A 14,569-nucleotide genomic window follows, 5' to 3' on the forward strand; every position below is an offset into this window, starting at 1 on the left:
TTAGCATATTCTTGCAAACAGAAAAATTTAAGATGTTTTCTCTGTCTTCCTTTTCTACTGTCTCTCCTAATTACGCAAAGTCATGGGGTGTGGTCTATGATTTCCTGTTGGAGAAAGGGAGTTTGAGAAAACTGGGAAACAGCTTAGCAAACAGAGGTTTGAAAGCCCTGTGAATGGAAACTGGCTTTCAAAGAAAAGCACCACATACACAAAGCTTTTGCAGCTACTGATGATCTAATGCCTTGAATTGCATCCTTTTTATTCAAACAAGATGTCAAAGAATGTATGGGGAGTATGTTAAGATTTCAAGAACATATGTTATGTAAGACTGTACAGATTCATAAATTAGCAAAAAATTAATTTTCATTTCCAGTGATTGCCTGTTTTCCTGCTATTCATTGGCCACAAGTGTAAAATTCCTACAAGTTCTCCTGCCTTTTGGAAGGTCTATATCAAGGGCTCTTTGCTTCTGTACATGTCCTAAAATATAAATCTGTATGCTCTGTCACCCAGATTAACTCCTAGAATAGCAGAACTAATTGTTCCTTCCAGTTATTCTTCCTGTATTAAATACAATGGCTAAATACTTATTTTCTCATTTCTGTTTAGAATCATAGAATCATTTAGGTTGGAAAAGACCTTAATGACCATCAGGTCCAACTGTTAACCCAGCACTTCCAAGTTCACCACTAAACCAGGTCCCTAAGCACCACACCTCGTATTTTTTAAACACCTCCAGGGATGGTCATTCCACCACTTCCCTGAGCAGCCTATTCCAATGCTTGACCACCCTTTCAGTAAAGAATTTTTTCCTAGTATCCAGTGTAAACCTCCTCTGGTGCAACTTGAGGCCATTTCCTCTCTTGTTACCTGGGAGAAGACCTACCCCCACCTGCCTACAGTCTACTTTCAGATAGTTGTAAAGAGTGATAAGGTCTCCCCCTGAACCTCCTCCTCTCCAGGCTAAACAACCCCCGTTCCCTCAGGCACTCATCATAAAACTTGTGCTCCAGACCCTTCACCTTTCTCTGGACACGCTCCAACACCTCAACATCCCTCTTGGAGTGAGGGGCCCAAAACTGAACACAGGATTTGAGGTGCAGCCTCACCAGTGCCAAGTACAGGGGGACTATCACTTCCCTTGTCCTGCTGGTCACACTGTTTCCAATACACACCAAGATGCTATTGGCCTTCTGCTGGCTCATGTTCAGCCAGCTGTCAAGCACTCCCAGGTTCTTTTCCACCAGCCAGCTCTCCAGCCACTCTTTCCCAAGCCTGTAGCATTGTATGGGGTTGTTGTGATCCAAGTGCAGGACCCAGCACTTCTTGTTGAACCTCATAGAATTGGCCTCAGTCCATCTATCCAGCATATCCAGATCCCTCTACAGAGCCTTCCTGCCCTCAAGCAGATCAACACCCCTGGCCAGCTTGGTGGGAAACCAACTTGATTTCTTCTGGTTCTGATATTTTTCAGTTCAAATAAACCTGAAAAATCAATTAGATCCATCCTAAACCATACCATTTTGCTGTATTTCATGTTCACATTCAAGCCAAGATTTCAAGATCAGGATGTGGAGGCAAAAATGCTAGGGTTGAACATTGGCATGTCTTTTGGACCATTGCATAAGCTTCATCTTGATTTCAGCTTCCCTAGATATTTAAACTAACCTTTCAAATAAAACACATTTAAAGGTATCTGTTTTGTCAGTTTCTATTTTCAGAACTGATTTTCATTAAAGCACTTCCCAATTGGTGATTCTTCATATAGTTATATGATAAAAGTGTGTAAAAATGTTTGAATATTGTCTATAGTGATAGTGGTATAAAGCTCATGCAGAAATCACCTCATAATTTAATACTTGCTGTGTGAAGGAGCAAAGATTTCTAGCTCCATTTCACTAAATAATATTTTTCAGATGTTAAATACTAAGGAAAATGAATTTTACTCTGAGGATTTAATAAGCTGTTTGAATTCCTATGGCCTCTCACATGATTTGATCATTTACAGTTTAAATAGATAAAACACTGCCAGTCTCATTTCATTCTGCATAAGCTACAAAATAGTAGGGAATCTAGCCTTAAGTTAGGTCATACATAGACATTCTAAAAAAGTACAGCAGAACAGAGGAAGGCTTTCAGAATTGCATTAGAATTGATGCCATCTGCTTCCAAGCATATTAGAATTTGACACCTTATGCTGAAAAGATGTTTAAATTTAGCCAACAAGTCCTGCTTGCCTTACTCACTAGTGAGCCATAAAACCCTATTGTTGCTATAAAATTATCCATACAAGTTAGGCAACCAGAATTCAGCCTAAATCATCTTCTCTGGGCTCACAGATTCTGAGCAGAAGCTGTAGATACTGTAAAGCCCTATGTAAAAGTACAATAAGTAAAAGTAAATTAAGGTCTCAATGGTTAAATTATTACCCGAGGAAGCATAAGGTTTAATATATTTCTCAGTCCTTTTTTTTTTTTTTGATCCTAATACTTCTGAATTTTTCTGAATCCACTAAAAAACTACCAGTGTCTGAAATGCAATTCAGTATTCAAACTTTATTTCTTTCCACTTCTTCCAGTCCAAATAATATTAATTGCATCAGCATAACAGAATTCTGACAGGCGAGAAGAGTATTATTTATACTAACTACAGTAATTCACCCACAGTGATTTTTTTTTTTTTTTTGGAAGATAATACAATTGAGAATATAAATGATTTCATGTGTTAAATTAATTTATGCATCCTAGTTGCTTATAATTTTAAAATTATCATAGCTGTGGCCATTATATGCTGAAAGGCATTACAGTAGAAGTGACAATTTAGGATTTTAAATTAGTTTCAGTGTACTCTACTGAGCTCCATTCTAAATTTGCCTATTTGACAACAAAAGCAGCAGGGCAGGAGCTGTGTCTGCCACCCACACTCCAGCCAAGCCCTTCTCACCTGAAATGCCAGCAACCCAGACTTCGCAGGTGGGTACAGGTTCACAGGGACTCCAGCAATTTTACTGTCTTCAGAAAGTGACCTTAGCAACATCGCTGCAGTCTTCTGAAAAAACAGCAGGCTTTTTAGCCTAACCCAGCCTACAAAGTCTGCGTTACTGCTACAGAGGCCCAGCACAGAAAGGCCGAGAGGAACTAAACACTCCCCCACACCCACGGTCCTGAGGGCCCAGCTCAATGTCCTGTGCTCCCCAGTCCTCGGAAAGCTGAGAAAAAGCCGGAGAGGCAGCAGGTGTGACATGACACCATAGACAAGACCCAATGCCACCTCCCATTCCCCTCACAGTAGGAGACCAACGCCTTTCTCCAGAGTGGGGCTGGAGCAGGGCCCTCTGCAGCGACAGCTGCCACTGGGGCAGAGAGGGCACAGGCACCTCATTTTCAGAGGTGGTCTGTCAGCAGGAGACAACTGCAGGTGAATATCAGTTTGAGCCTAATGCTTCTTTGAAAGCTGATCATGGTGGCCAGCAGCACACAGGGGGCAGGGCTGCATCCTGAGCCTGGCCCCTCACCCCTTGCCTGCCCCGGGGCTGCTGCCCACCCTCATACCCCCTCCGAGCTGCCACAGATGGGCAGGGGCATGACACAAAGGGAGGGTGGCCTGTGGGTTGTGTTGTGCACCCATAAATAGGGGTGGCATCTACCTATCCACCCAAGTGGCTTCTTTAAAATAATACTAAATAATAATAAAACCAACAATACTAACAGCAACAATATAAATATTCTCCCTAAAGAAGTTTGACCTCATGAGGGGATTTGGGCTGGGTGTGCCTGAGAGGACAGAGAGCTTTGCCACTGTTACCTTGCAGAAAGGTACCTAAGAGATGAAGAAACATTTAAGGTATATCTTTGTCCTCAGTGTTTCTCTAGTACTCACTCAGAAAGGCGCTGCTCAGCTTACTGCCGTAGTAAAAGCTTTTCCTCCTGTGAGGCCTGGGCAGGCACGGGAGTCCATGCAGGGCTGCCCGCGCAGCCCACACCCCCTGCAGCCGGCTGGCCCATGCCGCCACCCGCAGCTATGCACGCCTCGGCCTCAATTACATGTGACTAATTACTGCTTCATGGGTTACCACTTTTGACCTCCAACCCAGCACCGGACATGTTACTATTAAGGCAAGTTAGCTAAAGGCAGTCCTACTACCTGCTGATCCACTCCTAACAGTTTCACAGAGTCTCTCTTAATTGTCAAAGTGACTTCGTCTTTACTGAAAGTCTACATAATATAATCAAAGTGGTGCAAAAGTATTTTGATTCAAGCCACACGCATATTTTGAAGCAGTATTTTCTGCTTTTTCTGATGCAGATTTTAGTTGTCTTTTTTCTCTCTTTTTCTTCACTTTTACTATGCTGAAAACCAGACAATGGTCGCAATATCAAAGGTAAAGTATACATCTAGACTATACCTTCCAGTGTCTCAAACAGCCGCACTTTTTGGCATGTTACTTTGCCTGCTGTACGAAATGTTCAAATGCAACATTCTCATGCTGGCCTCTCTAGGGCCAGGTGCATTACTGAAATTATATTTGTTAAACACAGTTATTCCCTTAACTATTTTCTCAAAGCACTAACTACCAGTCCCTGGAAAAAGTGAAGGCATAGTTAAACAGTCTTTTTAGTTAATCATCTGTTAATTCAAAAAAAGAAGGGAGGGAGATAGAACATACCACAGTTATTTAACTCAGTCCTGTTGTCCCTAAGCAGGCAAAACTTCTACTGAAGCTACTACCAGGAGTTTTACCTGTGAAAGGTAGTATAATTGGGTGGGGCCACTAACAAACGATCTATTATTATAAGGTGCTTAGTTTTCAGTTAACTATCTCAAAAATAAAATAATTGGTAATCAGGAGCCTTGTGGAAGTATCTTCACTTATTCCTCTTTTGTCTCTTTAACACTAGTTTCACGTTCCTGGATGGCAGGGGGTATGGTTTCAAGCTTCCTGTAGTATTAAAATGTGCATGCATGAACTTCATTGCCAATTTCATCTTTAAATAACATTTAGTGCAGTTACAAAGTTGTTTCTATTCACCAGCACTGACCTACATCTTTTAAAAGCAATTTGGACATAATTCTTAAGTGACTTCCTCCATTTCTAGAAAAACAATTACTAAAGCGTTCAGTTTAATTACAACATTTCTCGCTATGTCTGAAAACTGGTTTGTGACTTCATGCATGATGCAAAAAGTGTGTGTACCTGGTAAAGTCTTCTCTCCAAACTGCATGCAGTGCATGACCTAAATTCTGTAAAGCGATCCATGGACTATGAAATCATTGCATTTGCGTCATGTGTATGTTGGCAAGATCTTGGCGGGGGGGGGGGGGGGTGGGGTGGGAAATGCAGTCTCTGGTCTCTGTACTGTAAACCAACTTTTATAAATGTATTTCCTGCTGGTGAAAGATGATGATTTGATAGCTCAGGAGAGTGAAATCATTTCTCAATGCATTATGTAAGCAGGGGCAATGGAATCCTACCATAAAAATGGGCAACTCAACCTTAAGGAATTTCCTTTGTAGGGTAGGCAGAAGTGTGTCATTCTCCCTGGTTATTCAGTTCTTGGCCACTCTGCTGAAACTGTCAATCAGGGTGCCAATTAGTGTCAATTATGATTTTTTATGGCCCTGTTTTTCTGCTTCCTGCTATGAGAGTATAGCAAAGATCACCTAGCTGTCAAGTATCTGCTCAATTGCTGCCAGCCTAGGCTGTACTTAAGCTAATAATATCTTTCAATTAATTACCAATATCAATGAGGTACATACATACCTGCCAACACTTTTTAAAGCAAAAGAAAGTGGTTAAAAGAAGCAAGTTTGGTTTTTTTTCTCATGTGCAATTAACTTAAGCCAGGTGTGAGGGAAGACCAGGCCTCACTTCAAGAATTCTACAAACAACAACAACAAATAGAATTCAGCACTGTCTGAAGCATTTCCCCACAGCCACCTCCAGGCAGCCAGTTGCTTCAGATTTCGCTCCTTCACACATTGCAAATACAATCCAGCTGTCCCACTGTTAACTCTGCAATTTACCCCATAGGCCTAATCCTGTCCCATTGGCTGTTCCTGAATCGTAGCACCCGTTCTTGTTCCCCTCCCAGGAAGACAACAAAAAAACCAACACAAAAAAACAGTAGAAGAAAAAACTTCAGAGTGTTCCCCATAATAGAATTAGGATGCAGTAAGGTTCTCATGTGGATCTGAGAAATACCTGTTGATGCCACACCTTAGATACATTGCAAGACTGGGATTTTGTCTTAAATCCATAACTGCATTTAGCTCTCACTGTCTAAACATCTTTAGAGTTCTGTTTTCCACTGTCATTCTCAAAAGCAAATTTTCCTTACCATGAATATTTTTGGTTTCTGAACTAACTATGATGACAGTACAAAACACATATACTAATCGTTTATATTGCTTTCTTGTTGTACAAAAAACTCTGTCCAATATTGAAAAGAATAATTGTAATGGATATGTACCTCATGAAGCATACAAACTCCGTATTTTTTATCTATTGTGGTTCACTGAAGTAGTACAAGATGTTTAAGTATAAATTCAATACTCCTTTAATATTCTACATATGTGTATCCCTATTGTTTTCAATATTTTGTGGTAATGACAACTGAAGAAATAAATTTTTTAAGTTTGTGATACTCCAAAATTACAGGGTTTTAGGACAATGTTAGTTTAATATTTCCATTTATTAAGTATGGAGTTACTGGATAAATACACAGGGATAGAGCAGGGATCTACTCAATCTTGCATCTACCAGAAGGTGGTTTTGAACTATCATGTATGCATGGGCAATGGTATGGATGTGATAACAGCCTTTGCTCAGTCCAGTCAATCATGTAATTGTGCATCTTTTCTCCACTTTTATAAACAAATGAGTATATAGTCTTTATATTCAGCCAGAATTATAATGGCGAATACCAGCACACCTATTAACATGAAAACAAGAATGGATGCATTTTGTACTTTGCAATCCATTGACTTTATAAAAAACATTGGGGGCTCTATGTAAAGGAAATTTCATGTTTACATCCAATAATAGATTTGATTCTCGTTAACACTAGAGTTATTTTTAAAATGTAGGTAATTTTTACTACTAACAAACAGTATAGTGAAAAATAGCTTTTAACTACCCCTTTAACATATCCTACTTTAACATTAATGATAACTTATTTCTCTGCGTTTGTCAAATACTAAATATCTGTTCTGATTTTTCAGGGCCTTTTAATCATATCAAGTCAAGTCTGTTGGGATCCACATCGGATTCAAATCTCAACAAATACAGTACAATCAACAAAATTCCTCAACTCACACTGAACTTTTCAGATATCAAAAGTGAAAAAAAATCTTCATCTCCTCCTTCTTCGGAGAAAGCAATTATTGCACCTAAGGTGAAAGACCGAACGCACAATGTAACAGAGAAGGTTACCCAGGTAAGGTAATACCCATTATTCTGGTTCCTTTCCAGTTTTGTGGAGGCAACTATCAGTGCATTCAGTAGATTGTTACTCTTTTCATGAATGGTTTGGATATCTCCAAGACAATCTGAAGTATTTGAGCCATTAGATAATACTGCTAACAATTAAAATTTTTCAGTTCTCCCTTTTCCAATGGAAAAAAGCTGTAGTATGCACCAAGTGCACAAGTCAGTCCACTAGTTCCAGTGATTCCTGTCAGTTATAAATGTTAGTTTCATTTTCTTTTCTTTTTCTCAGCTTCATGAATTACTGATTAGTACAAGGCACAACATGATAACAAATGGTAGGTGATTGTGCCACTGGTAAAAATATCATAGTTACACGTTGTAATTTCTGTTCCAGTTTTTTGGGTTTTCATAATGCTCTTTCATGTGAGTATCTTTTTCATATGTGTATGTCAAAAAGGCTGTCAAAATGAACCAAAATGAAAAGCAGATACCTTTACACTGGATGCATGATATATTCTGTCATACTTGGGAATGAGGCATACAGTTGAAACAAAACTGAAAACAATTCAAGATAGCATATTTCTTCACTCTAAGACAGACACAATGTCCTCTGAAGACAACAGAATTTTTCAGCTAAATTCAGTATCATTGTTATTTGTGTTGTAATGTCAAATGGAGATTGGTGAGGACAGGTTACCTATGTGCAACATACTGAAAAAAATACTAAGACGTGACACTATCCCAAATATCTTCTATGATCTTAGTAAGCAGACCATTGGCCCTTAAATGCCAATCCACTGACAGATGGAAAGAGGTTAGAAGTGCTTTACATTAGACTGCAGAGATTCCGCAAGGAAGATACTGCCAAGAGTAGCCTTTGACTTACTGCTGACCTGCCTCCCATAGACTGGACTGCCGCTTCTCTGCCTTGGCACTATGCCAGACATTGACCATGCTCCTACTCCCTTTGACAGTTATAAAAAGGAAATGTACACCCTCCTAGAGAAACAGAGATAAAAGTTCTATCAGTTCTATCTTGAGATTAGTTAGTGCCTAAAGAGTAATTGGATTTTATCTTTCATATATTTTGTCTTTGATAGCTAACTTGAGTCTGCAACCATTGTACTTTCTTCCATGGTCAGTTGTGAAAGATTTAATCTCTTCCAGATCCATTTTGATATGTTCTAAATAATTCACAATAGTTATACATAGAAATCTTTTCACAGATAATATGGCAAAAATATGGCAAAAAGTCAAGTTACATTAAAAAGACTAATTTCTATAAGTTATGTAAGCATAAATCAAGCCTGATTGTGGTGGGTTTTTTTCCCCCGAGATTATGACTATTTAATGCCAGAGTGCCAAATTTCTATGTACTAATGACACTGTTACAGGGTGGGGGGGTGTGAGGGGTGGACAGGGTGGTGGTGGTGATGGTGGTGGTATGAATTTTAAAAAAATCTGTTTATTCTCTAAACAACTTAGATGTTATGAAAAGGTCCAATAGAAATGGCTTGGACCAGCTAAACCTTCCAGGAACATTGATACTAACGAAATTCAAAATTAAATTTGAACTGCTCTATAAAATCTTTACACTTCACAAAAGACTTCCAAATTAGTTCAACATTGGTTTATGTCCTTTTCTAGAACTATCTCAACCAATGTGCAGAATACATTTTGTTTAGCAAGTGCTGATAACATAGCATTCATCATAATTGGAAAGAATTCATCACAGCTGTTCCTTTTTCTCTTATATTCAGTTATCAATGTTTTTAGTTGCTGTTGCAGCCTAAACTCTAGGATTAGGAACAGGGAGAATCTCCTAGGAGGTATAAATGTAGGTCTACTGAATTTGATAGTCAAAGATCTAGTTAGCTAGTTATTCATGAATTAGATTAGAAATAGACGTTTAGAAGACAAAAGAGGCTAGTTTTAGTTCTGTTTATGTTTTTAATCCCCAGTGATTTCAATATGTTTTATAAGAGCAATTTGAAGGTTCCATTGCATGTCTGCCTGTAAGTACCTTTGTAAAGCTTTTCATAGGCCCATAGATCCATTTTGTATCTGCAGAATAGTGCAAACATGGTTATGGAAAGTTTGAACACAGTGTTTAGAATAGAATATGGCAGGAACATCAGATGAGCTAATTAGGATATGCTCATGCTGGCACAGTCCTCTGATACCTAAATCTGTGAAACAGCATTAAAAATGTACAGAGAGCAATATGACCTATTTAATCTATGGGACAATATAAGTAAAAGAGCAAATGAGTATAAAATGGGCATGGTAAGTTAAAAGGTCATCCTTAATCAGAGCAGTGACATTCTGAAATAGTCTTCTAATAAAAGAAGTTAGGGCAGGAATTCCAAATGTCATTAGACAGAGTGTGAGAAATGTAGTAAAGGGATAGATAACACAATGTGCTTTTCTGGGATTGCAGGATTTAGTGACATGGAAGGCCACTTCCACTCACATATTGCACCATTGAAACACCCATCCATCTCTTTCTTTTTATTCCTTATTGTGTATCTCTCTCCCTTTCCTTTCCTCAACTTTTATGACAAATGTGGTCATATAACTGCTATAACCTGACATCTTGCAACTCAAAATACAGAGACATGGGTTTTGCTATGCAGCACACTGAAGTATCAATATCAAACTATGTATCAGCGTCATAGCACGCAAGTTTTTCTTTCCAGAGATAACAGCTGTATGACTTCTATCATATCCACAAGCTGGAGAAGGAATTCTGGTAGTGCATACAGTAAAAGAGGATGGGATGGCACATAGGTAGAGGAATAATAATGAATAAAATGAAATTGCTGTGGCCATTGTGTTTAAAGGAAGTTATACAGTTTCAGAAAGCAGTTAAAGAGGAGTAAGATGCTTTAGAGTAAGATTTTAGTGGAATAAATTAGGAGCAGACAGGAGAATAAAGTTTAGAAAATAATTTCAGAAGGAACAGAAGATATTGTGGGACAGTGGTTGATACTTTGAATGAAAACTATGAACTTTGAAATACAGTGGAGAAAAGATTTCAGTGCAAAATTTAATAAATAAGCAAATAAATATACAAATTCAATCCTCAGCATGTTATTTTTTTAAGTATTACGAATAAATGGATCGTTTCAAAAAGTGCTAGGTTATACATTCTACTGCATAGTCCCTTCCAATATTGTCTTACTACTTAATAGGAGTGTTAGGACATTATGTAGAGAAGAAAATTGCCTTAAGATAAAGCTTGCAGTGAAGTGCTGCACATGTGTGGTCCTGAATAAGTAGATACTGCGATCGCTTGGCCTTTCACTTGGGTCTTTGGTGATCAAAACTCCTTGTGCAGGGTAGCATAACATCTTCTGGATGCCTGTTTCTGTATAAAATTGACTTTTACTCAGAGGAATACCTCAGTAGTATCCAGATAGTCCTTATTGAAAAAATGGCATTGTCAAGTTCCAATACTTTTTTTTTTGTCATTTGTCACTAGAATTAAATTTATATTTCCATTCCACTTTATTATTTTTTTTCCTTTTGATGTTTCACATTCTAATTTCCAGAGGTGCTAAGCTAGACTCTCTTCTAGAAGAGTCTCCACTTACTTTTTTTCTTATTCATTTTTTTGTCAGTCTGCTTAGGGGGACAGTCTGTTCAGGGGGACAGTCTACTTTCTGCACTCTTTTGCACTAATAGGTTTAGTTGGGGTCCTGCCACTGATCGTTAGGAAGAGACAAGTCTTCCCAGAGACACAAAAAGTAGACTTTTATTAAAGAAAGCAGTGGGGCAAAACTTTTACATCTGTCCCATAACATTTTTGATGAATTCATAAAGGAGAATTCCGGCCTTAAAATTACAGTAAGTAGAAAGCGTAACAGTAAGCAATTTCATCTTTTGTTTAAATACTGATTTATTTTAAATATTCTCACACATCCATTTCCCACTGATGCATGGCTCCAAAGCTCTAACCTCTGTTGTGAACAGACTCAGGGCAGTGTGAAGATTAGAATAGTCAGTTCCTATGCTTATTTTCAAATAAAAGAGAGAATTCCGGAATACTCACAGATTAACATTGGCAACAAACAATAGCTGGCCCCGTTAATAAACTTTTAAATTACTGGTCTTTTTATTGTATTGTTTAAGAAAAACTGTTTTGTGGCCCCTAATCTTTAATGTTCAGAGATTATTGATCCCTTGAAATTCTTCAGTCTGTTGAGATACATCATGTGGTTTCAAGACCGAACACATATCTGTTGTTTATGATTTGTCTCAATAACTAACTTACCAGAAAGTAAAACTCTATGACCTTTAAACTTCTCATAAATAATAGTTTTCACAACAGTTTCATCATCCACCCACCTGTAGGAAATACATACACCCAAACTGGTTATATGGCTGATCAAATGACAAATACACACTTCGATGGGCTACATTTTAATTGGGAGATTGTAATCTGATTTTCAGACCCACAGCTTTTTTGAAAGTGGAGCTCTCAGTGAAGGGGGGGTTCACATATGAAGTGATAAAGCTTGTAGTTTCACTGCACATTTTTGTAATCTGGCCAGACTCTATTCTGCTCCCCAAAAGATTAAGAAATAAGTAACAATATCCCCTAAAGCCAATCTCAGCTGTTGATATAAAAAGAACTATTATATGATCATGACTTCAAACTGACCTTCAGGTTTTCAGGCTAAAAGAAGACCAGCATGTAGGACAGAGAGGGGCCATATAAGACCTAAAAATAAACCAGATTATTGATCTATACATTTTCAGCAGTCTGATTCAGCTGACACACTGTGCTGTTTACAACTTACACACAAACAACATTTCAAGGCTGTTCATTTTGGAACACAAGCTGATATAAAGCAGCAAATTGTGAATTAAGGAGAAAAATCTTGATATGTCTTCCAATTACACAGCAAGGCATACATATAATAATGAAACTGGGGGATAAGCAGAGGCAATATTCCCTAGTTACTATACAGAAAGTTTAAGTTATTGGTTTCTGCTGATGTGAGAATCTTCTTTTTTTTATAATTTGCTATTCCTGTTCTCAATGATCAAATGACATAGCTCATACAGGAATTATTCCCTTTGTTTGCAGTCATACTTAGCACCCTCATGCAATAAAATTTCATCTTTTATTGTCATTATAATTAGGCTTCATAATTACTATAGACATAATTATAGAAATAGTATAAATGTGTTTATCATCATTTAGAAGTGTGACAACACACTGTATGTGAAAAGAAAAAAAGCAGAGAACATCATGGTGATGGCAAAAGCAGTAAAAATAACCATCTCAGGATTAATCATTTACACCTGTGCAAAGAGGTCACCAAAACTGGAGTAGGCTTCTTTGCACCAGAGCAAGTAGCTATACAAAGTGCATGGAAGCAGAAGAGAAAGTCCACTGTTTTGATCAGTTTCAGAAGAAAACATAGTATTTTCCTCGGAATTACCTGCTATTGCATCAAGTAATAAAATGGCCAATATAGTTACAGATTCACAACAATTTGGAAAGATAAAATATTCATTCCTTCCAGTAGAGCCTCTTCTCTTTGTGACAGCTGAATAGGCTAAGGCATCTGAACTGCTGCAGTGTTTTGGGAAGATTTCACAACATATGGTAGAAATGGAGCAGTCGGAAAGCCCAGCTGCTTTGAAGCATGTAACCTGGATGCATCCTTAATTAGTCCATGTCCTTCCTCCACGATCTATTCTTATGAAAAACATATTGCCTGATTTTGCTGAGTTGGGAAAAAGTATCCAGTATCTTCTATGAATAACACTTTTGAGTAACCAATGTTTTGTGTTATCTCTTTGTTGTTACTGTCTTGAACCAAATGATCAGTGATCTGTTGTGTGATGCTAACATGAAATGGGGAATGGAGGATATGATTTTTTTTTAATAACAGATCATTTTCCAAAGCAATATTCTTCTTTTGATACTAATAAGTGGAGGGTGATAGGCAGACACAGGCTTTTAGACTGCACTGTAGTTTGTTCTGAAAATAATGAATTTGATGAATATGTTGAGGGTGTAAAAACCAGTGCCCTACAAAGCAAGTAAAACTGATCAAAACCAAGCTGCAGGCAGCACTTAGGCAAACCTCATTTCTCTAGACCAGAGCTCTAAACCTCCAAACTTCCACCTCATGGTGCATTGACCTTGGTATTTTCTAAACTCGGCAGGTTACTCAGTTGAAACCAACAGTTCTGACACCCACCAGAACTGTCCCACTATGAACTACAAGAAGTCAAGACCCTGCTTAGCTCCTGTCATGCCCCACTGAGATCCAGAGAACTGGCAGAGTCTTCAGACCCACTTGGTGTTCACAGCCTGAAATAATACCTTTCACACGTGCAGTTAGAGTTGCCTTAAAACAGCCATGAAAGAAGTCACAGGCTCTTTCACATAACCGTAGAACCATACAAAAATGTAGTGTGGAAGAGACCTCTAGAGGCCATCTAGCCCAACCTCCTACTCAAAACAGCATAACATCAGAGTTAGATCTGAGCCAGGTGATTAGTGTGTTAACTCAAGAAACAGTTTCTATGTTTAGGTCAGCATAAGCATATATTTTCCTGGAGAATATCACCCAGCAATAGAAAGCAATAGCAGCTAGTAAGCAGAAAGAGGGAGTGGAAAGGGCAGAAAGCTGTGGATATCATGGACCAGACAGACCTGGCATTTTACAAGGAAGATTGCTGGTATAGCTAATGCTTAGAGTACTCACTTAGAAAGAGGCAGTCCTCAGTTGTGGTCCCAGAGTATTTTGCCTGATACTTATCTTAGATAAATGGCCATCTGTTAAAAAATCTACAAAAATAACCCTGGGTACCAGGGACTCAGACTCAGGATTCATTCCCTCCCTGTGAGTGCCCTTACCCTCAAACAGTCTGAATTCTGAACTCTGTTCTAATGCCAGACGCCTCACATCCTCACATGCACGCTCTGTAGTACCAAAGTTGGATATAGCCACAGATTGTCATAACCTGGACAGACAATATTTAGCATTTACCTGAAATTACATATTTAACTATGTTAAGAATCATTTTCATTAGAAAGAAAATGCAGATATGTTCAGCTAGCAATTTAATATTAATTTCTTGCAAGTAACGAGTTTCCTTTTTAACATAATACTA

General features: G+C 38.3%; 1 protein-coding gene across 1 annotated transcript in view; it reads left to right on the forward strand.

Moving 5' to 3' along the window:
* KCNH7 (potassium voltage-gated channel subfamily H member 7) overlaps positions 1 to 14,569 on the forward strand; it is a 236,453-nt gene that overhangs the window by 153,298 nt on the left and 68,586 nt on the right. The window contains exon 6 of the mRNA XM_056350514.1: positions 7,222 to 7,436. Within this exon, the coding sequence (XP_056206489.1) occupies positions 7,222 to 7,436 (215 nt within the window). The remainder of the gene's footprint in view (positions 1 to 7,221; positions 7,437 to 14,569) is intronic.

Source organism: Falco biarmicus, chromosome 8 (genome assembly GCF_023638135.1).
Source record: "Falco biarmicus isolate bFalBia1 chromosome 8, bFalBia1.pri, whole genome shotgun sequence".
NCBI lineage: Eukaryota > Metazoa > Chordata > Aves > Falconiformes > Falconidae > Falco > Falco biarmicus.